Source organism: Cebus imitator, unplaced genomic scaffold (genome assembly GCF_001604975.1).
Source record: "Cebus imitator isolate Cc_AM_T3 unplaced genomic scaffold, Cebus_imitator-1.0 Scaffold60, whole genome shotgun sequence".
Taxonomy (NCBI): Eukaryota; Metazoa; Chordata; class Mammalia; order Primates; family Cebidae; genus Cebus; species Cebus imitator.
In genome coordinates this window covers 2,954,625-2,977,645 of record NW_016107375.1, presented here as the reverse complement: position 1 = coordinate 2,977,645, position 23,021 = coordinate 2,954,625, and the positions used below count along the sequence as shown (strand labels likewise).

The 23,021-nt window shown below is 55.0% G+C and overlaps 1 protein-coding gene across 8 annotated transcripts in view; it reads left to right on the top strand.

Annotated features, from left to right (window-relative positions):
• Nucleotides 1-23,021, top strand: part of CTIF (cap binding complex dependent translation initiation factor) — a 324,626-nt gene that overhangs the window by 215,902 nt on the left and 85,703 nt on the right. For 7 of the 8 annotated variants that reach the window (XM_017529665.2, XM_037738958.1, XM_037738963.1 and 4 more), the window contains exons 8-9: nucleotides 554-1,049; nucleotides 3,902-4,201. In XM_017529665.2, coding sequence (XP_017385154.1) covers nucleotides 554-1,049; nucleotides 3,902-4,201 — 796 coding nt within the window. The remainder of the gene's footprint in view (nucleotides 1-553; nucleotides 1,050-3,901; nucleotides 4,202-23,021) is intronic. The other variant, XM_017529666.2, reaches the window with a different exon arrangement.

The following is a 23,021-nucleotide window of genomic DNA, read 5'->3' as shown; positions in this document are numbered from 1 at the left end:
ATAAAAACTTCCTATAGCATATTTAGTTTGTTGGTGGGGTGACAATGACAACGTTCAAAAAAATTTGTTTGAAAGGGATATAACTTTTCGAAAAGCATTATGGTGAACGGTCATTCTAGGAAGGTGCTTGTGAGAAGCAGGTCTGTGTGCAGCTTTGCTGGGACATGCGTAGAATATGTCTGGAAGATTCACACACGTGGGATGGCTGCTTCCAAAGGCCGTCAGTGATAACAGAGTCACGCAGGAGGCTTCACTGTATCTGCTGCTGGATCTTTTTAATTTCGCTCCACATGTGTGCATTCACACATATTCTAATAAGTGAATAAAGTACTGATTTTAAGCGGAGGGTTGGCTTCGGTCCTCTGCAGTAGCAAGGACCTGTCTGGCTGTTCTGTGCTGTGTCCCCAGGCGTGTAGAAGATGCTCAGGAAGCGTTTGTTGGAAGAATGAATACATGGACAAAGCAATGACTTCCTGTTCTGGCGTCTGGGCATAGGGACTCTGACCGGCCCGCCCAGTGATTGCCCTCTCTGTCTTTCCCCTTCCGTTTGCAGGCGGCAGCAGAGACCTCCGGGGGGGAACAAGCCCCAGCAGCATGGTGACCACCAGCCAGGCAGTGCCAAACACAACAGGGACCACCAGAAATCCTACCAGGGGGGCTCAGCACCCCACCCCTCAGGGAGGCCCACTCACCATGGCTACAGCCAGAACCGGCGCTGGCACCACGGCAACACGAAGCACCCGCCAGGCGACAAGGGAGAGGCAGGCGCACACCGCAATGCCAAAGAGACCGTGACCATCGAGAGCCCAAAACTAGAGGACACTGCAGGGGACACCACTGGGCATGGCGGCCTCGAGGCCCCCCGCAGCCCTGACGCCCTGGCCCCGGTGGCTTCCGAGCGGCTGCCTCCACAGCAGCCAGGGGGGCCAGAGGTTGAGACAAAACGTAAAGACAGTATTCTTCCCGAGCGCATCGGGGAGCGGCCCAAAATTACCCTGCTCCAGTCTTCCAAAGACAGACTGCGGCGAAGGCTAAAGGAAAAGGTACCGGTAATTGAATTTTTGTTGTTCTCTTGCACCAGGGACGACAGCAAGAGGTAGGCACTTTGGTAGGTGGGCGCAGAGCAGAGCCTTGTGGGTTTGAGGGTCTGGGGAGCTGCATGCAGGGAAGCAGAGGTTTCGGTGACTGTGGGGACCCACCACGCTGGTCCACTGCTGCCAGCAGGTAGGGCCGTCGTGAGCCCCTCCAGCACGCTTGTGCTTTTCACTTTCCAGCCTCCAAGAGGCCCAGGGTAGGCATTTGGCACCAGCCCCCAGCCCAAGGGAGTGGGGGGAAGAGGCGCATGCCTGGGAGTGATGGGGCGGTCGGTGTGCAGGGAGGATTTTCTAGGGTTAGAAGTCATTTGTGTGGAAGGGCATTTGGGGAAACGTGGGGCTTATGAAATAAGGACTGAAGCTTTTCTGCAGGTGAGTACCATCCAGGCAGCAGTCTCTGCCAGGATGGGGAGCAGAGGTGAGTTGCAGAGTGCAGGAGGGCTGACTACAGCCTTCCTCTTTCCCCACTTCATCTCCCAGTGGCCAGGGAACGCTCTGCAGTGCAGACCGTAAGGCAGCTCCATTCTCAGCATCACGTGGGTGCCCGCCTGTGCCAGCATGAACCCAAGAGTGGGGCCTCCTTACATTTGCTTCCATGAGCCTCTTTCTGCACCCTGGCCCTGGCCTGGCCCACAGCTTCAAGTGGAGATGACCCTAAACCCCCAGAAGAGGGATGGGGATTTGTCCTTGAAGCATTAACTCCATGGTGCTCACCCCAGCACCACCACCCCCACCCCACTGCCCAGCAAGGGCACAGGTAAGGTCACCCTGGAGAGGAACTGTCCCAGGAAAGGCCAGCTTGCCCACAGCCATCCCCACACAGCAGCAGAGCCTGCAGAGTCTTCCTCCTGGGGCTTCCGCAGAGCTCCACGTTCTGGGCTTCTCCTCCATCCTCCCTTCTGCCATCTATCCTCAAGCTCTTGCCCCAGAGGCCAGGCTCAAGGTCCATACTCAGGCAGGATAAGGCAGGTCAGACCTCTTCTTGGATCTACTTTTGAAGATGAGATGCTGCTCCTAGTATCCTCCCCACCAAGTCCTCTAGAGTGCTGCCAAATGTAACTGCAGGGCAGCAGAGTGGAAACAGCACGGGCTTCAGAGCACAGCTGAGCAGGCTCAGACCTCCCTCTGCCTTTGACTGGCTGGGTGGTCTTGGGAAAGTCACCTAACCTCCCTGAGCCCCAGTTCACTCATCTGTAAAATGAGTATAATACTACTCACCTTGCCACAAGACTGTGAAGGTTAAATGACATAACTTGTGCAGATGCGTTCTTGTGGGTAGTTCCTATTCTATATGCAGACTGCTATTCTGCCTTGAGGCCCTGATGGTCTGGAGAGATGGGGGTATGGGGGAACGGAACAGAGAAGTTAGAGCTGTAGTACCTATAGATCAGTTTCAAGGACTCCACTCAGGTGAGGACTCCTGAACTCCTGGACCAAGAAGACATGGCCTTAGGCTCAGGCTGGGTCACTCCCCGCTCCGCCAGCTGCTCACTCTGAAAAAGGGTAAATCCTAGGTGGCCCCCAGCCACATCCTAAACAAGATTTTCATCAGGGAGAGCAACACTTTCTTTCTCCCTCTCGAGAGACAGGTAAAGAGTGAGATGTCTATTGGGGTGGAGAGCTGTGTCCTGTTAACTTCACCCAGGGATTCAGGGTAGCCTTCCCTGAAGAGGTGGATGGGTTTGAGGAGATGGACGAGGACACCCTATTCCTTCACCCCAGATTCAGTGCTTTCTTAAGACTCGGTTCTCAAGAGAGAGACTAGCTGCCCTCGGAACTGGATCCACCAAGGAAGGTCTCAAGGAAAGCTATAGATCTTCCCGTCTAACGTTGTCGTGTTACCTATGAGGAAACTGAGGCCCAGAGAGTGAAAGCACTTACCCAGAGCCACACAGGTAGAGGCAGAGAGTGGGATCAAGAGCCTCGGTCTGTACCTCCGAGCCCAGAGCTTCTGTTGTCAAAGACAGAAGAACAAGCATGGATCTCATGTCACGACCTGACCCTGCCCTTCCAAGCCGATCTCACTCCACACAGTTAAGTTGCTCCCATTCTTGGCCACCAAGAGTCAGTACAATAAAAAGACATTTTTTTCTTTTTCAAGCCCCTGGCCTGGTCCCAGTTGCAGTGAGACCTCATAAGGCTGTAGGGCTTTTTACTTGTCATATCCCCCCTAGAAGCACAAACTGTTTTAGTGGCACATGGGAGGATTTCTTGGTGTGTGGCATGTGTCTACAGAAGACCAGCATAGTCTCCATAGGACAAAAAGCCAGGGCTGTCCCCACAGGGAGCCCTATGCCCAGAGAACAAGTCATCCTCGGGCATTTGGAGCTGAGGGGATGGGGGACAAGGTGACCGCTGCCTGAGCTGCCTCTCGCCACCACTGCAGGCATTTGGGGTCTGACCTGCCTTCCTGACCAAGTCTTCCTGCCCTCATTTTCTCTTGGGCCCGATTTCATATTTGTTATCTTATTTCCTCCTTCATAAGTTCCAGTCAGTCATTTCTAGAGTAAGACGTTTGATGGACAAATAAACAAAAAAAGCCAATGTATATAAAAATCCTGGGAAGGAGCTAGAGTCCAAAAGCAGAATCAGCCCTGGAGGTCATAGGGGCCAAGAAAACAGGCAACAAGGAGTTTTGGGGGCAGGAGGGGTCTTTGGTGGAGGTTCCCAGAGGGACCAGCCTTCAGGCCCAGAAAAGTCGGCCTGATCCTGCTTTCGGGGGGTGGCCACCCTCTGTCCACCAGGCCACCCCCGCACAGAGACCTCGGCTTCACTGAGGCACGTTCATTTGTCTCCGACACCCCCAGGATGAAGTGGCCGTAGAGACAACCACCCCCCAGCAGAACAAGATGGACAAGCTGATCGAGATCCTGAACAGCATGCGGAACAACAGCAGCGACGTGGACGCCAAGCTCACCACCTTCATGGAGGAGGCCCAGAACTCCACCAACTCCGAGGAGATGCTGGGCGAGATCGTGCGCACCATCTACCAGAAGGCCGTGTCCGACCGCAGCTTCGCCTTCACCGCCGCCAAGCTCTGCGACAAGATGGCGCTCTTCATGGTGGAGGGGACCAAGTTCCGGAGCCTGCTTCTCAACATGCTACAGGTAACCGGCCGCTGCCACGCCCCCTGCCCCTCTGCGTGCGGTGAGTTATTCCTAGCAAGCAGGCTGTGAGTTCTGGCCACAGCTGGACTTTTCCCAAGTTCCGCCCTTGCCCGATTAATTATAGAAAATACAAAGGCAGTCGAGGGGCCAGGAACGAGTGGCTGGATTTGTGTGTGTTTATGTGTAGGCTCCCTGGTTACGATGGACCAATATAATTTTATAGGTCTTTATGTTTAACCAGCTTTCCCCTTTCTATTTTCATGATCAGAGGCTGGCTCTCGGTCTCAGCCTGGCTCTGTGCTTTGACCTCTCCACGTCCAAGCGGATATGAACTTGCTGTAGACTTTTCTTTTCCTCCTTCTCCCCAGGGCCAGGTCCTTAGACCTTTGCAGCAGTGCAGTTGGTCATTGCTGGTAGTGAGATGGGTTCAAGCAAAGCCACGCAGGAGCAGAAAAGGGACAGTCTGTCTGCCAACGCACTAGGGCTTCTGGGCAGAGGGAAGGCATGATGACGCAAGACTCTCATTCCTTGGTCTTTCCCTCTCAATGTCCCTTCACCTCTGAGAGTGTAACCCCACCCCTGATCATTGCTTCCTCCGTGGAGACCAGCATCCAGTGGTTCTATCAGCGTGACTGTGTAATAGGAGTGGGTGTGTGCATTTGGACTGAGCTCAGCAACGTTTCCTCTCACAAGTACCTATTTGTCTGTGCAGGCAGTAGCAAATGAGCAGGTGGCCCCAAAACTGGTGGCATCAGGGAGGGATCGCAGGGTCATGGGATGGTGGCCACACCAGGTCCCAGGACTGTCCTTGGAGACTCTTGGCTGGGGGAGAGCTGTTTCTCCTTTCCTCCTGTTTTGTATTTTAGGGACTAGTTGAGACACAAAGTGAGCTGCCGGCCCAGGTGAGATAAAACGGTAGTTTGCAAGTTATGACGTAGAATGGCAGGCAACAGGGCTGTCTTAACTAGGGTGACCATAAGATAGATCATCTGAACTGCAACACTTGTGAGAGTCAGATGGGGTTCAGGTCACAATTATGCCTAGACAACAGGTGTAAACAAGAGCATAGGGCCACCTCTGCATGCGGCAGGCAGGGCTCCATCCCCACCCGCCCTCTCCTCGCCATGTGAGTTGCACTCACTGCAACATGAGCCCTCCCTGGCCAGCCTGAGCTGCTTGTCTCCTGCTCCAGGCCCTGATCAGGTTCCCATTCCTGGATCGCCCGTGCTCCCCCGGTGACGAATTCCCGCATTACCTGAAGGATTTGCACATCGGGCATGTTCCTCGCGGGCCGGAATGTCCTGGGAGCCCATGGAGAATGGCAGGCAGGGAGAAGCCTGTCTGCCACAGAGCACCCGGCACAGGGGAGTCAGGGACAGCATCAGCCTATGGTCTTGGCTTTGGGTTTTGTTTTTCAAAAAAGGGCCAGGATGGGGCAAGAGTTCTAGACAATGGCTGCCAGCTCCAAGTAACCCAGGCAGACGCCGTGGCAGACAGGCACCCAGGGCAAGGGGCACTTGGGGGGGGCAGCTGGCTGCAGGCCCACCCCAGACCAGGCATTTCTTCCAACCTGCCACGGTTAGGGTGGCCTCACCCACAAGTGTCCAGTGGGCCATCCATCCTGGGGAACACTCAGCCACAAAGTGGGCCCTCCGACCCCTGCCCTCACCTCTCCATCAACCTCAAAGTGCCCTGGCATAGGACAGGCTCCAGATGTCCCAGCAGGAAGGAAACTTGTTTGGCTGCGTTTAACTTGACCAAGTCCTCTGCATTCCCCAGCTAAGAGCTTCTTGTGAGATTAGTGTGCTGAGAGACAGTTTGGCAAACACTACAGTGGGAAAAAAACACAAAATTGAAGGCTGGGAAGCGAGGACTCTAGACCTGGTTCGGTCATCATCAGCTGGAGCTTGGCCTCTGTAGTTCCCTCTGGGAAGTGCAAACCGCAGCCCTCAGCAGTGCTCCCTCGATTTTGCACTGCTGGCGATGAGCCGGGGCCTCAGGAAGGGGCACAAGGGACTGTGTGAGCCTTTCCCTTTCTCATGCTCCCCAGGCCTTGCCACTGGTAGGAAACTGTCCTGGGTCCCCCTAAATCCCTCACCCCATATTGGGGCTCACTGGTAGGTCTGTCGTGAGTGATGGAGGCTTTGGGACCAGCCCAAGAGATCCAGCCCTGCAGGTGCCACCTTGTCTCTGGGGCAGAGAACTGACACTCCACTTCCTGCTCCCCACCCCCCACCAGCCAGGCTGCGTCTCCCACTACACCCTGTATGGACAGACTCTCCCCTGGCCTAGAATTCACTTTTCTGTCCCACTGAGCATACGCCTTCCCCCGAAGCGCTCACACTCCTGCTTCAGGTGGTGGTGGGGTCCCACTTTCTAGGATGCGCTGGCCCTTCTCCTGTCCCAGCACCTCTCATCCTGTAGCCACAACCTTCAGTCACCCTCCTAGTATTCACTGAGGATTTCCAGTGTGCCAGGCACCAGCCTCGGGACTGAGGATACAGCAGTCAGTGAATGGACGCAGCTTTGTCCTTAAGAGGTCTGCAATGAAGAAGTTGAATTTAAACCAGTGACCACATGAATCCACAGTGACAAACTGGGGTGCATGCTGTTACTGCCCCCCCACATTGGGCTCTGGGAGGTGGGGACCCCTCTGCTTTCTGCTTTCTGCAACTCTGTATCCCAGGGGTTTCACAGTGCCTGGTGCTGGAGGGCCCTAGGTCATTATGGGAAATGGATGTCTGAAAAGGAAGGTGCTGGAAGCCTCCCTCTCTCCCTTCCCCCATGGGCCAGGGGCCAGCATGGACAGCTGAAGTCCAGGGCAAGAAGGGACTCCCCCTCGAGGTAGGCATGGCTCACATTCTGAGGCTTCAGAGCAGCTTCTCCTCCACTCCCCCACAGTGGAGGAAGCCAGCCATTTGCCTGGGCTGTGTATCTGCAGGTCAGGTCTTTAGAAATCGAAATGTCCACATAGGCCACCACTCACCCCATTCACCATCTGCAGCCCCAGCTTTCATGTGAGCTCCTTGAGGGTATAAAACCAGAGGCTTGATCTGCGTCCTCAGGCCTCCCAGATAGCAAGGCCAGGCCCTTCTGGCTGCCATGGGAGGGCAGGTGGGCTGTGCTGGTGCAGGGCTACCCTGACCCCACAATGGCCCCCTGACTCCACGGCCCAGAGGACACCTGAACCACATCTGGTTGGGCCTCCTCTGCAGCCAGGGAGACAGAGGTGGAGCAGGCCTTTCTGGGCAGCATCATTCATGGCCCCTCACAGCCCAAACCCGAGAGCTGCAGAGAAGAAGGCAATGGGCCTGGGTCAGCGAAACCTGCTTTCCCTCTTGACACCTCCAGGGATGTCTTTTTCCACTTGACTTCATTTCCTGCCAAACCGCGTTTGCATCCCTTCCTGGCAGGCAGTTCTAGACCCAGCTTGCACAGCCCTTGCCCCTACCTCCTCCCTGAGGTTTGCGCTCGGCTCCATCCACTCAAGGCCCACCTGGCTTTGGGTCCCCAACCAGCACCTGACTCAGTTTGGCAGCCTCCGAGATGTCCCCATGGGATCAGGTTCAGCTGCCACCTCCACACACAGGTTCTGGGCCCGGCTTGGCAGGGCAGGCTACGAAGGGGCCAGGGTGTGAAGCGCCTCCTGACCTCAGCTCCGGCAGCCGTCTTTAGACTTGGTTCTCCCTGGCTGCCTTCTCCTGCTTCCAGGGCTTTGACAATGGGAGCCAGCGGCATGGAGGGAGAGGGGCGACTCAGATGTGGTAAACAGCTGGCAGCAGAGGTCTGAGGGCTCTTGCCAAGCTGAGGTGCAGCTCCCATGAAGTGGGAACTGCAGGGTGGGAGATCTAAGGTCCTTGACCCCTTCCCAGCTAGACTCAGCACTGCTCCCTCAAGGAACCCAGAAACACCATTCTCATGAGCCATGACAGTGCTGGAGACCCTGGGGTCTCAGAGGACCCCATCACCAATCCCACAGCTCCAAATGATCTTTACAGCCAGGCCAATTCCTTTTTGTCTGAAATGTGGCCCTTTTCTCAGTAGTGTCCTTGTAAGTAAAATTCTATTTATTAAATGTGCCAAGCAAGTTGTCTTCATTAGGTCAGGCGTTCCCACACTGGAATGTGCATATGAATCACATGGGATTTTGTTTACATGCAGATTGTGATGCAGAAGGCCTGGGGTGGGCTTGAGACTCTGCATTTTGAACAAGCTCCTGGGAGATGCTAGTGCTCTGTTCCAGGGACCACAGTGTGAAGTCACAAGTTTGTAGGTGGTGGCTGTTTCATAGATGGGTAAACTGAGGCACGGTCTCTCATCAGTGTGATTATCAGAAGTGGAGGTCCGGCCTGGAAATACTGCATTTCAGATACCAGATCTTCTTTAGGTCAGTGGTTCTTAGCCTTGCTGTGCATGAGAATCATTAAAACACAGTAGGCAGGGGCCTACCCCTCATCAGTTGAATTAGATTCTTCGAGAACACAACTTCGGCATTCCTTAGCCAGGGCGGCACCCCATCACTGGGGAGACACCCCAGAGACACTGGACTGTTTCATCGTGGCCGCTTATGAACCAGCTGGCCCTTCCTGTCATGGCACAAACTGGTCAAGAAATACCTGTCAGGTGCTGGGCTCTCAGCTGAGCCGTGGGGGAAAACTCTGAACCTGGGCTGGCAGGAGAACCCTGTCGCACAGGTGGCGTCAGCCGCTGAGAGCAGGCCTTCCACTCCCCCAGCCTCAGGCTCTTCCCATCATCACCCTGAGCCTCTTCTCTCCCAATGGCTCCATTTCTCTGTCCTCAGCTCCTTTCCCTGTTTGCCTTTTCCTTGGCCTGGAGTATGTGTTGGAACAGCTATCACATGTTTTAGGGAAAAGGCCTCACTCTCACCCACAGTGCCAGGCTGCACCAGAGGCTGGCTGTACTTTGCAATCCAGCCTGTCTCCCCATACCCCTTCCCACCAAGACTCCCAGTGTCTTTGTCTTTGCAGGGTCCTGACTGACTCACTAGATGACGTGCATTGATTATTTCCGGCTTCCAGGAGAATGTGGGCTGCCCGGGCATCTGGGTTAGAGAAGGAACCAAAAGTTTCCCGGGATCCTCATCAGGGAACTGTGGTGTGATACAGGGCAGTGGCGGGGTGGGAGGGGGGTCCAGTTTCACAGAGAAGTGAAGAATCAGTGTGCCTCTTTTTATGGGACCTTTGGAATGACAGGAATGGAAGCCTGAGCCCCCTCTGCCCAGCACTGTCCGGTCATTGCCCCGGGACGTCCACGTGGGCGCTGGGAGCGCGCCTTTGCTGAGGCAGGCTTGGGTAGTACAAGTTCAAGCCCTCCTCTGTTGAAATGTGCGTGCTCTGTTTAGCCAAGAGGTGTCTGCATCCGAGCTATGCAGAGCAAAGTATTATTAGAGCCAGCATCAGTGTGTCTGTAAGTGAGCCCCGCTCTCCCTAGCAACCGTTGCCAACAACACAGCTAACAGAAGGATGTGATACCTGTTTTTGAAAAAAAAAAAAAAAAATCATCTCAACAAGTCATAAACACAGCAGGGCTGTTGTAAGAAGACAACACAAAATCAGAATCTGGTGTGTGACCAGATTTCAGAATAAATTGCTCTTCTCTAGCACCTTCTAAAAGACAGCCCCTTATAAAGTTGACCTCGCGCTAAAAAGCGGATAAACTCTTCAGAGTTTCTGGCTGGGTCATCATCAAGCATTGTGTTTTGGGCTTTTCATAAATAGCTCAGTCGAGTGGTGACTCTGTGGGGTCTTTGGGAATGACTTTAGCCCAGAAAGGGCACTCAAGATTTTCTGGACTGGCTGTCCTTATCAGTGAATCTCTCCAGTGTGAGACAAGCCCTGACCCTCACTTCACCCTGGATGTGTGTGTTGCCACCACTTCTACCCCCTGTTTCTCCCATCCTCCTGCCCCTCTCCTGGTCCCATGTTTGGGAGGAAAACCTGGGTCGTTCCTCTAGCTCTCTTCCTGAGGGGAAACACTCCTTCTCTTGCGGTTCTCTCAAGGTCTCTGGAAAATAAGTCATTCCCCTCTGTCAGAAGTTTGCAGTTCCTTACTCTTGTCTTTACGTAGGAAGGGAAGGAGGGGGATGATGCTGATTCCTGGAGTCTAGGTTGGAAACTCCTAGAGGGCTGGAATCCTGGCTGAGTTATCGCCTATCCCCAGCTCTTGGCTTCATGATTAATAGTAGATGCTCAGGAAATGCCTGTGGAAGGGAGGCATGGAGCCATCAGCCATGAGTACCAATGCTCCCTGGGGCATTGGAGGCTTTGAAAGTCCTCTGAGCACTTACCTGTGTGTGAATCGGAAGTAGATTCCAGAGCAGGGATCCCTCCCCAGGTTTATACCTGGGGAAAGTGGCTCAGTGAGGCTGCAAGGCTCACCCAACATCACGAGGCTGGCCAGGGCTCCTGGCTCCCCATCCACATCCTGAATAAGGTGTAAGGCTCAAAAGTTGGGAAAATCAAGAATCTGCATCATGGCTAGGAGCAATGACTTATGCCTGTAATCCCAGCACTTTGCAAGGCCAAGGCAGGAGAATTGCTTGAGGCCAGGAGTTTGAGACCAGCTGGGGCAACATAGCAAGACCCCATCTCTAAAAAAAAAAAAATAGACAGGTATGGAGGCATGCTACTGAAGCCCCAGCTGCTCCAGAGGCTGAGGCAGGAGGATCCATTAAGCCCAGGAGTCGAGGCTGCCGCGAGCTAGGGCCCTGCTGCTGTACTCCAGCCTGAGCAACAGAGTGAGACTCTCCAAAAAACAAAAAGGAATCCCTCTCAGGAAGTCATCAATTGGGATTTCAAAACCCACCCTGTGGAATAATCCCACTGTGTTTCCAGGGATCGCTGGGTCTCTGAGTTTCAGGGCCTCTGGAGCCCAAGGGTACCTGAGGAAACCCCTGAACCCTCCATTCGCCTCGTCCCTTGAACCACACAGGCTGCCGGCCCCGGCTCCCGTCTCCTCCTTACACCTCTCCCTCTTCTCAGACCCCTCCCTCACTTCTGCACACCCACCGCTGAGCCGATGTGCACTCCAGGCATGTAAACTAATTTTAATGTTGGCCCAAGCCAGGCATACCCAGGGATAGAAGCACATTGTTCTGTGCATTCCAAAGCCTGAGCAAAAGCCCTGGGCCGTATCCACACCGAGCTCCCTCCGCCGGTTGCTAGAAACCAGAAAGGCTGAAGCACAGGGCCGGAGGCTGTGCAGGCCGCTTTCCCCACGGTGCAGAAGGCTGCAAAGGCCCACAAAAGGGCTGTTTTTCTAAAAATGGCTGGCATCTGAGCTCCTGCCCTGCCCCCCGCAGGTCATCTGTACCCATGCTGAAGGCTGTGGTACATCTTGCCTGCAAGGGACATGTGGAGTTGGCACACACATTTCCCTGAAGGTGGGTGCCAACAGGCCTCAGCAGACTGGCCTGGCATCACAGGAGGCTGGTGGTCACAGGAGCTTGACCCCTGCCCAGGATTCTATGGCAGCCCTGGGCTCCCCCAACAGGAAGGGCTGATGTCTGGCTCCTACCGTGTTCTTCACCCCCGTGGCCAGAGCCACAATGGGTAGGAGCCGTGTGCCTTGTTGCCAAACTTGTCATCTACACTTGCTTTGGAATGAGTAAATATTACCTGCTTTTCTCCAGTCTTTATATTGAGCACCTCTATACCCCACGCATTGTGGCAGGTCCTGTGTGTCTCTGTTCATTTGCCCTCCCCTGTGGTCTTTTAATCTGTTTGTGCAACTCTTAAGCATTGCATTCAGGACCCAGGTGGGATACCTCAACTCCAGTGTTTAGACCAAATCGCCCTGACTATTGAGTCTGGATGGAGCACGTGGCTTCCAGGAGCACTGCTGTTCTCTCTGGAGCTTTGAAGTGCTCAGTGAGACAGAGCAGCCAATGACCAGATCATAAACAAGCATTTTGATTTTTGAATCTGAAAATAAGCAGAGGAAAGAAAATGACCACTGATCCTCAGCCAGTCCTGGAAGGTGCCCTGGCCAGCAGCATGCCAGGTGTCTGGTCATCATATCATCAGGCAGGCCTTGGGTGCTGCTAGTGCCAACTACTACCCCAGGCCCCTGGGGGCCAGTGAGCTTCCTGCAAAACCCAGTGCCCAGCTTCCTGCCTCCGCGCCACTGCTGCAGTCTTCAAAATTGCAGAGAGCCCTGCTCCTGAGAAAGCCCAAAGTGCCTTTCTTCGCACAGATGAATTTTTGAATTCTCATGGGCAGTCTACTGCAGGCCTTGAGAGACACTCTAGATGTGCAGAGGCTGAGGGAGCCTTGGACAAAAGTCACTGTGTCCCATGAAAAGTGGCCACTGCCATGTTGTTAGGAGCATGGGTGACTCAGGAGGGGAGAGCAAGACCAGCCTACAGCTTCACGAATTGGGTCAACTGGGCCATCTGGAGCAGACAGGTGCGGTCACACCCCTCAATCTCATTTCTCTAGACAGGATTCTTCCCCGAGGCAGCAACGCTGAGGCCTGAGGAGCAGCAAACCTGTGTGGTAGCATCAACTGCTGCCTCAACCCTGGTCTTGATCATGGAAAACATGTCTCTGCAGCTGCGTTTCTGTCCTGGAAGGGGTGATGGGGTTGCGGTAGAACTTACATGAGGTGATGCGTGCAGGGACCCCAGCTCTGAGCCACATCGCCCAGATGGCTCCCTCAGTGTGAGTGCCCTGCCCTGGTGGGATGAACTGGGAGGCCTTCTTACTGTATCCCATCCTAGATGTCCAAAGTCCACCGCATGCCTCTGTCTTGGGCTGCATTTAATTTCCCCCTCCCATGCTGAGTAAGTGTGGAAGAATGAGGGCAGGGATTGAGTGCTTTTAGACCATTGTCTTCCTGGGTGGTGGGCCCAGGATGGACAGGTGTTTTCTTCCTCCTAGTCAAATCTGCCTCCTCCAGGAAGCCGTCCCTGATCTTCCAACCCAGGGACCTCACCTTCCTCTAATCCTTGAACATTTACCATGTGTTCCTTTCATGGAGTCTTCTAGACGCCTCTTGAAGCTTTTCTTCTCTGAGGCTTCTGTCTGTGGATGTCTTGGGGCAAAGAATGTGTCTGGGTCATCTTTGTGTCCCATCACCATACTGCTGCACAGCAGGAACTCAGCAGGCACCAGTTGGCTGGCTCTAGGAGCTTCTTCCAGTGGAGAGGAAGGAGCATGGATAGGCAGGCGTGGGAATAGCACAGGCCACAGCCACAAAAGGGAATGGCCTGGGCTTTTCCCCTCTTGTTTCTGGGCAGGAGAGCTTTACCCCAGGTCAGGAATTATTTCACCATCACCCATGTCCCTTGCCAGACTGTGTCCTCTTCCCTGCATGCCCTCACCCCCCACCCCGGCTTCATTTTCCCTGCTAAATCCCCTGATAGAACTTGGCCGGGCACTGCCCTGTCTGAGGCTGCAACACCAGGCCCTGCAGATAAATGGGTTACCGGAGAAGGCCAGCTCGGGTGTCCCGGGCCCCAGAGGGTCACCCCTGGCTGGCTGGCAGCTCAGCGCCAGCACCTCCCCCTCCTCCTTCTCCGGAGCCAGGCAGGCAGGAGACAGCAGATCCTTTCCCGCAGCTCTTCGAGTGGCCGGCCCCCAGCCGCCTCGGGGAATCTGAGCTATGCTAAGCGGCTCCAGATCGCAGCATTTCTGCCCTGCCTGGGCACGGCCAGCCCAGACAGGGCGCCTCTACCTGCCATGGCTGCCGCTGGAAAGCTGGCACCGCCTGGGCTGATGGAAAAAATCTCCCTGCAGGTTACGTAACAGCTCACCGCCCTGTCCCTGGCTCCCCAGGGAGGCTCCCAGCCGCTACCAAGGGGGAGCAGTGGCCCCTGGGCAGGAAGGCGACAACAGAGGATCACTCTTTCAAAAGGAAGAAAATTGTGTTGAGTAATCTGAGGTACTTCTAACCGGCCTGTGCAAGGCCCTGAGTAGACCAAGGTGTTTCCTGAAAATGTTTAAGGAGCTCTGAGGCCTGGCCCAGTAGCTTAGCAAGGAGAGAGCTAGCCCCAGTGGCAGGGAGTGGCCACAGAGGAGGAAGAGGCCAGGATGGTTTGTTGCTGTTTTTCTTTCCTTTTTGGCAAATTTTTATTGCAGTAAAACAGACCATGAAATTCACCATTTTAACTATCTTTAAGTGCACAGTTCAGCAGCACCCCACATACCTACAACTCTGAACAATCCCCATGACCATCCCGCCGCCCCGCCAAACCCTCTCATCACCCCAAACAAGAGCCCTGTGCCCACCATAACTCCCCTACAGTGGTAACTCCCCTGCAGCCTCCCTCCGTCTTCCGTCTCCATGAATTCACCCACACTACAAATAGCACACATGGGCCATCATACAAAATACTTTTTATTTCACTTTTACCACATTTTGGTGTAGACATAAAGTCTATCCATTCATCGGTCAATGGGCACTTGGTTTTCTTCCACCTTTGGCTGTTGTGGCTCATGCTGATAGGAGCATGCATGCACAAATGTCTGTTTGAGTCCCTGCTTTGGATTCTTTGGGGTACATACCCCAAAGTGGAATTGCTGGCTCATGTGGAAATTTTATCTTTAGCTTTTGAGTATCTGCCAAACTGTTTCCAGGAAGGGTGTTTTTGATGGGGGAAATATCATGAACCAAGACCCAAAGAAATGACACAAGTGAGGGACAATGAGGTCACTGCCTTACTGAAATTCAGCTGAAAGTTGGAGGAAGTCTATAAGGTGGACCAACTGAGAGACAGAAGGATCTGGACTTTGTCAAGTGGGATTAGGGAGCCATTGTTGTTCTTGAGATGCAGAGTTCCACATAGACCAGTGTCGCTTTGCAGGAAGATCTGTAGATCATCCAGTCCAACCCCCTCGTATTATAGAGGCCTGGGGAGGTGGAAAGAGGCCATGTTGTAGGAAGACCTGTTGATAGGTCATAGGATGGTGGCTTAAAGATGTCTTACATTAGAGAACCAGTGGTTCTAGCTGGCCACAGTGATCTCTTGTGGAAAGAGCACGCCCAGGCTCAAGTCTCAAAGACCTGAGCTGTGATGCCAGACCTCACTTCCCCGCCCTACTCTCGGGAGCCTGCTCTCCGGCCCCTGGCACAGGGAACAGTGGCATTCCCACCACTGCCCCCACCAGCCAGAGCTGGGAGCTGGGGTTCCCTGCCATGGGTCCCTGTGGGCTCATCTCGCTCTGGTCCCCTTCCTTCAGTAAGTGCCATGGTGGGTGCCAGGAACTTCTGGGATGAGTTGGTAGGCATCTTTGAACCAGAACCCCACCCAGGTGAGCAGGCTCTCCCAGCCTAGGATGCATAGCCTATATTCCAGAGAGGGCCCCTAATGTCGGCCTGCGGGCTGCTGGTCGGGAGAAACGACAGGGACTGCACAATGTGCCCCACCCCCTGGCCCTGGTGCCCTCCCCACACTGTTGTGGGCTTATCTCCTTGTTGCCCTTCGCTCATACCAACCTGCGTGGGCTTTGTTTCTGATGCCTAGAATCAACCAGAAAGGAGCTGGGGGACAGAGCGGGAGAGGAACGGGAAGAGGAGATGACAGGACAACTCTTTCAGCCGCCAGCAGGAATGCCACACTTGCTTAAATCCCCTGCTCTAAGGGCATCTCCACAGTGTTCGGTCCAGCCAGGTTCCATCTCCTCTAGATAAAGAGCAGGCCCCTCTCCCCAGCTCCCCTCCAGACAGCCACCGAGGGGCCAGGAGCACACAGGGTGCACCGTGCGAGCACAGAAGGGAGGCGCTGTTGTGGTGCGGCCATCCATGCCTGAGTCAGTCTGAGGCCAATGGGCATCGTGTATGCAATTTAAACCCATGTTGTGCCCAGAGGCCAGCTTTCCTACTTCTACATCTTTCCTGTCCGGGGCCCCTCTGTCCAGGAGAGGTGGAAACCCTCGACCGGAAGCAGAACCGTAGGCCCAGGGGTCTGCATCATGTTAGCTCAGCATGGCTCTGCCCCTGAAACCCAGAGCCTAGAATAAGGGCTCCCTGCACACCACCAGAGTGCCCACCGCTTGCCGCCCCCAGCCTAGAGCTCAGGTTTAAAGGCCTTCACTCGGTACCATGGCACAGAGCTCTGAGTCTTCAGGGAAAAACAGCTGCCCCTTTTGGGGGCACGGGGAGGAACCTGTGGAGAACAGCCCTCCCTTAACCCTTTGCTGGCCCTTCCAGGACAGATCCCATGTCCCAGACTGAGAGAAGCTTCAGGCCACTTTGAACTGTGAGCACAGGCATGCTCAAAATCATCCCGTCTTGACAGTGCCCAGCCTGGAACCAAGTGTATTCCAGAGAGGTCTGTATGCACCTAGGTCACTCACAACCAGACCCATTAAGCAGAGAGGGCCTGGGGGCCACCACGTCACTATGTCATGCCCCTGCCTCTCAGTTTGTCCACAGAGCAAAGGCCATACCAAACAAGGGAGTAGCTTAGGAGGTATTTGGGGACAGCCAGACTCCAGCTAAAGCCCGTGAATAGCTGTAATGGGAATAAAAGCGTTCTTGAGCAGTTGTGTACTGAACACCACATATTGGACCCACACTTAGCATGACCCCATTAGGCAACAGTTGTTGCATTATTCTAGGTATTAAAAAAAAAAATCAGGCGAGAAGAGTAATAGCTCTAGAGTGGGGTTAGAAGCACAGTCACCTGGAATCAGCCTCCCCTGCCATAGACACTTCCTTTAATGCCTGAGCACCTGTGACATAATGAATAACTCAAGTGAGCCGGGCGTGGTGGCTCACGCCTGTAATCCCAGCACTTTGGGAGGCCAGGCAGGTGGATCACTGATATCAGGTGTTTGAGACCAGCCTGACCAACATGGAGAAACCCCATGTCTACCAAAAATACAAAAAATTAGCCAGGCGTGATGGCGCATGCCTGTAATCCCAGGTACTTGGAAGGCTGAGGCAGGAGAATCGCTTGAACCTGGGAGGTGGAGGTTGCGGTGAGTCTAGTCGCGCCATTGCACTCTAGCCTGGGCAACAAGCATGAAGCTCCATCTCAAAAAAAAAAAAAGAAAGAAAAGAAATTACTCAAGCGGCCAAGAGCCAGCCACCTCCCTCTGGCTCTAGTTTTGGCCCATGCAGCTGGTTGACTCTGGGTGGATCTCGAAGTGTGGCAGCCCTCCACTTACTCTTCTGTTAAATGGGGTCATAATACCCGTCTCCTCCCCCTGCCTACTGTACTGACATTATCATTGTGAAAATCCAATGAAGCGCCTGACTTTTTCTGTGTTCCCTTAAGACTCCCCCTTCAGGAGAAACTTGTGAATTTCATAACATGCCTTTCCTTTTCCCGTTGATGAATCCATTCATTCAGAGTTCTTAGGGGAGGTCCCAGGCAGGGAAAGGGCCCTGCGGTGCCCACACAGAGATTCTTCCACAAGCCTAGGAGCCCCCGGTGCAGTAGGACTTGGGGTTCAGGTGCAGCATTGTAGACAGCCCAGGATCCAGCCACAAGGAAAGCTCCCAAGGGCCCCTGGGACTGGCCTGGAGGCCCCATAGGGTGCCCTGAGCTCAGCACTGTGAAAGCCCAGTGAAATAGGCACTGGCCTCTGCCTGACATGTAAAGGCCTGCTGAAGGGGCAGGGCCAGCTTAGCCAGAGGACAGTTTAGGAACGCCAGAGGAAGGGGCAAACCTTGTACGTGGAGGAGGTTGGAGAAGGCTTCCTGGAGGAGGAGGCACGAAAAAAGAGGCAAGATCTGGGTGGACAGAAGACAACAGGAGGATCTGTAGGTGGACGGACCCTTCAGGGGACCAGGGGTTGCAGAGGAGGGTGAAGGAGGAGGCACCGCCAGCCTGGCGGAGGGTGTCAGTCTGCAAGCTCAGGGCTGAGGCTGCCCAGCCAGGCCGTGACCCCAGGTCACCGTAACCACACTGGCGCCTGCTTCTTGGCATTTCAGGCCAAGACCATATTTTGATCCAAAGCTAAAACTTTCACCTCAAGAGTCGTGAGTTTCCTGCCAGCCTCAGGCCGTCTTCGGCAGGAGGCAGAGAGGGCTGCTGCATCTGGGACCTGGCCAGCCTCCAGGGACTCTGAATCCCGGGATTTCACTGAGGCAGGTGGTATGGGACTGAGAGCCTGGCATCTGAGGCCAGGAGACCCCCGCCGCCCCTCCCTGGCGAAGTTACTGCCTCGTAGGAGAGGGCAGGGACGCCCACCTTCATATGCCCCCATGTACCTCAACCAGCCCCTCTTTTTGGACCAGCTGCTTCCAAGAGCTATATGGAGATAGGCACCCACCACCCAGCCAGGCACAGAGGTGAAGCACCTGCTGTGGGAGGGCTCCTGATGCCACCCCTGGGAGCTCTGCGGGAGCCGGAGCAGGACTATGCACGAGGCTGCTGTGGGGCGGACCCCCATAGCAGCCCTTGCTGCTTTTACCTCACTCCCTCTGCAGAAGCCCCTTTTCCTCCCCTCCCCCCAGGGTGGAGCAGGAGGCAAAGTCTGAAGCCAGCCCCTCACCTAATGTCACCCTCTGAGCCTCAACGTCCCCCTGGGGGAAACGAGGGCACTGGGTGGGGTGGGGTCTGCGGGTCAGGTCTCCCCAGCCAGGCACCAGGCCCTCTCCAGCAGATTCTGTGGCACCTCTGTCCACCTGGCACAGCCCCTCGAGTGCCTGGAGCTTGTGAAGGTTGCATGGAGGTCCAGGACTTCAGAGAGCCTGGAACCCACTGCGGATGGGAAGAGAAGACGGAAGCTGCCCCGTCTGCAGCCTGGCAGATGTTTATCCCCAACAGGGAGCCAGAAGCTGAGGATTTCAAGGCTCAGCGCGGGAGGAGGTGCTCTGCTGCAGGGACCCAGTGGGGAGCCCCAGCCCTGCCTTCCTCTAGCTGGGCAACCTCAGGCCAGGCCTTCCACTCTGGTGGTGGCTTCGTTGCCCATAAAACATAGGGGGATTACTAGAAGTCATTTCAGAGATTCCTTCCAGCTTTGTTATTCCAAAGCAGATGCATTAGGCAAATAGAAGGTGCCTGCTAAATGGCCATTGCTGACTGATTAGCAGGTTGACCAGTACAGAGCAGGACCCATCCCCAACTCTCCCCACCCAGAGGGTCTGCGGTCCTGGCTGGCTCCTCCCCAGCCCCCTGGCCCCATCTGTAGAGTCTGGGGCCGGCTTGGCTTGTGTGTGCTGGCGGCAGCACCTGCTGGGTGGGCAGGGCAGCCTGCAGGGGGCACCAGTGCTCAAGGCCAGCCCTCCCTGCCTGCGGCCGCCTCCCAACATCTTGGCATCCTGGAGGCTGTCCTACAGGGAAGATTTCAGCTCTATGATGGTGACTACCACCAAGCCACCCTCTTATGTGCAATTTTCCGTCCCCCTGGGGGGGGCATCTGAGGCCAGGAGACCCCCGCCGCCCCTCCCTGGCGAAGTTACTGCCTCGTAGGAGAGGGCAGGGACGCCCACCTTCATATGCCCCCATGTACCTCAACCAGCCCCTCTTTTTGGACCAGCTGCTTCCAAGAGCTATATGGAGATAGGCACCCACCACCCAGCCAGGCACAGAGGTGAAGCTCTATGCCTGGCTCAGTCCCCCAGCCCTGAGTCCAGAAACCTCAGGCTGAGAGTTGGGCTAGAACCCACAGTAAGGGTCCCTCCAGACCTCTAGGCAGGCCAGCATAGGGCTCATTCCCATTTTATACCCAAGACAACCAAGGCTCTTGGAGGCCACAGGAGGGCCTCAGAGGTGTCAGGTAGCTTAGAAGGAGGATAGAGCTTGGGTCCTGGATTCCCCAGGAACAGCGCCCTGCCCAGAGACCCAGCTGCCCTTAGGAATGAATGAGTATCAACCAGCTTAGGCTGCATTATTTTAAAATGCATTGGTTTGTCTAGTGTTGTTTATTTTCCATCTCAAACAGCAGGAAGAGGTTGTGGGGAGCGCCCCGGCTGTCAGCAGGCTTCTCCCATGCAGCAGGGGTGGGCAGAGGGGCTGCAGCCAAGGTCAAGGGCAGGCCAGGGGGTGGTGGGACAGAGAGCAGGCTGCAGCCTCATCTGGCCTCGGTAGCTTTGTGCAGGGGCAAAGGGGCTTCCGAGTGGGGCGTCAGCTCCTTCCACACCTGCGGGGCCCTGGAACAGGCATGCCTTGGTCACCAGCAGCCATCCAGTCACTGTCTCAACACCGCCAATTTGTTGCCTCCACGCCTGGGGCCCCTGGGGTCATTGCAGTATGTTTTGTGGAAGCTTCTAGGAGGATTCTTCTTGGGGCTTTTTAGCAGGCACCCTTGTCAGGATGTTCCCAAAGTAGAAGGCAGGCAGGCCACAAGGCCTCAGAATTCCAAAGACAGTGTCTGTGCACAGCATGAGCGCCTGAGCCAGAAGGGCATTCTCAGCCATCTTCTAAGGAGCTTGCTGTGGCTGGGCAGAAAAACGGGGTCATCTCTTTTGTAGTTATCTCCTTATTTTAGCTATTCATTCAGAAATGTTCACTGTTCAAAGGGTACAGCATTTATCAATCGGGGAGCAGGAGCCCCAGGTCTGCAGCAGTGCGGGGAAGGATGGGAGCAGGTCAGTGCCGAGCTAACTTAGAACAAGCCTTCGATCCCCCAGAAAATGCACCGGGGAAGGCCACAGGCATTTCTTTTTGGTAGAAAAGGTCCCTGGTCTGTCTTCATCGATGGGACTGTCATCTGGGGTTTGTACTAGGGGAACTTGGCGGGGAATGGCTGTTTAGACTCTGGGCACGTTGAGAGAAGGGGCAGTTCATGGTTTGCCCTGGGCATTTCATTTCTAATTTCTACCCCTGAGCCAAGAAGGCCTCTCCCATCCACCACTGTGGGGCTGTGAAGCAGGAAGCAGGCAGAGGCAGGGGTGTCTGGGCGGCCTGGGGTGGCGGTGAGGGTGGGCAGAGTACTGCATTTCACTGAAATGCCAGCAGCCAGGAGGCGAGCACTGGGGGTTGGGAGTGCTCTCTGAACCCCAGAACTGGAGGCATTCTGGAAGCATTCTCACTAGCACCGCATCAGGACGGGGCAGCCCAGCAGGTCGCGCTGATCCCTGGGGAGCCCAGAATGACAGTTTGTTTCTTTTTGCTCTGACTGACAACTATGCCATGACACTGTTTCAGCCCTGACTGAGAGTACAGGACCTGGGCAGCCCCGATTCACAGCTTAAGTTTAATACTTTGTAGCTGTGTGGCCTGAACAAGTGGCTTTCCCTCTCTGGGCCCAAATTTTCCATTTATAAACGGGGTAGCAGATAATACCTGCCTCATATGGGTGGATGAGGCTTGAACGGTGGGACGATGATGTTGGCGTAAGAGCAGCGCCGACTGGTGTTGTTCACGCCGGGTCTCCTGCCATGGGTCCAGCAGGGTCACCATGTCCGCCTCCCTCGCCGTTGGCCAGGCCCTCTGCAGTCATTGGCTGGGTACCAGCTGGATACAGACACTGTGGGCCCTAAGTATCCCTTAGACCTTTGTGGGTGGCGGCTAATGGCCCCATTTTATACATGGGGAAAGAAAGTTCCAGAGAGCAATATATACATCAATATACATACGTCATGTCACACAGCTGGTCAGTGACAGACCGAACTGAGCCAAGTCCTGGCACCCCACACTCCGTCACCTCAGAACACGCTGCCCCCCCGGTGCCCTGGTTAGTCAGGAGCGCATCTGGAAGGGGTCAGCTATACGGCTGAGGAGAGGTGGCCGGGAAACGAGATAAGAAGCATGCCATTTAGATGGCTATGTTTTCCCAGCCTCCCCCCCGCACGCCAGACAGTGGCCTTGGGCTCTCCCCACTGCCGTCTTGTGACCGAAAGAACTGAGAGACAGCTTCCAGGCCAGCGCTCAGCAGCAGGCTGGGGTCTGCTGCCCTCCTTCCTATCTTGCCGAGGGTGGGGGAGGCTCTCCACCAAGCCACAGACAGACAGCAGGATGGCTCCTTGTCCTCCCAGGGGGGACAAGACTTCTCTGAGTCCTTCCTTCCCACCGGGCTGGTTTCAGCCCACCACCTCACGTTTCATGAATGCAAAGAGAAGACCACTCAGATGGGTTTGTTTTGCTTCCCCTTGGCAGCCTTAGGTGCTGGAGGCTGCAGCTCTGGGTGAGGGTGGGTCCTGGTCTGTGGGACATGGGCATCTGTGAGCGTCTTCTGCCCGCAGCCCTGGCGGTCAGGTGGCAGGGTCTCCTGTGACAGCTTCCAGCAGCAGCAGTCCTGAGGAAGTGGCTTGTGTCTCGGATGAAGCTGTGTATCTCCATTGCCTGTCTAGGCCGGAGGAAGGGGGCTAGCACCTTTAACTGGTCCCTTCCTCACGGATCACCCAGCCTGAGAGGCCAGGCCTGCAAAGGAAAAAGGGGAGAGAGAGGGAGAAATGAGAGCCAGTGTGCTGTGTCATTTCTCACACTAAATGATGAAGTAGTGAGGACCCTGCGGTGTCCTCTGGAAACCCTTCTAAGTCTTCCCCAGCACATAGCCCAGAGTGTCACCCGGAGAAGAAACCACCTTGTAAACAGCTTTCTTCACCGTGCTGCCATGCCTTTTAAAACAAAAACAAGGCCAGTGCAGTGGCTCACGCCTGTAATCCCAGCACTTTCGGAGGCCGAGGTGGGCGGATGATGAGGTCAAGAGATCGAGACCATACTGGCCAACATGGTAAAACTCCGTCTCTACTAAAAATTAAAAAATTAGCTGGGCATGGTGGTGCGTGCCGGTAATTCCAGCTACTCAGGAGGCTGAGGCAGGAGAATCATTTGAACCCAGGAGGCAACGGTGCAGTGAGCCAAGATTGCACTACTGCACTCCAGCCTGGGTGACAGAGTGAGACTCTGTCTCAGAAAAAAAAAAAAGGCAAAAAAACTCCTCCCACCCCCATACACCTTGAT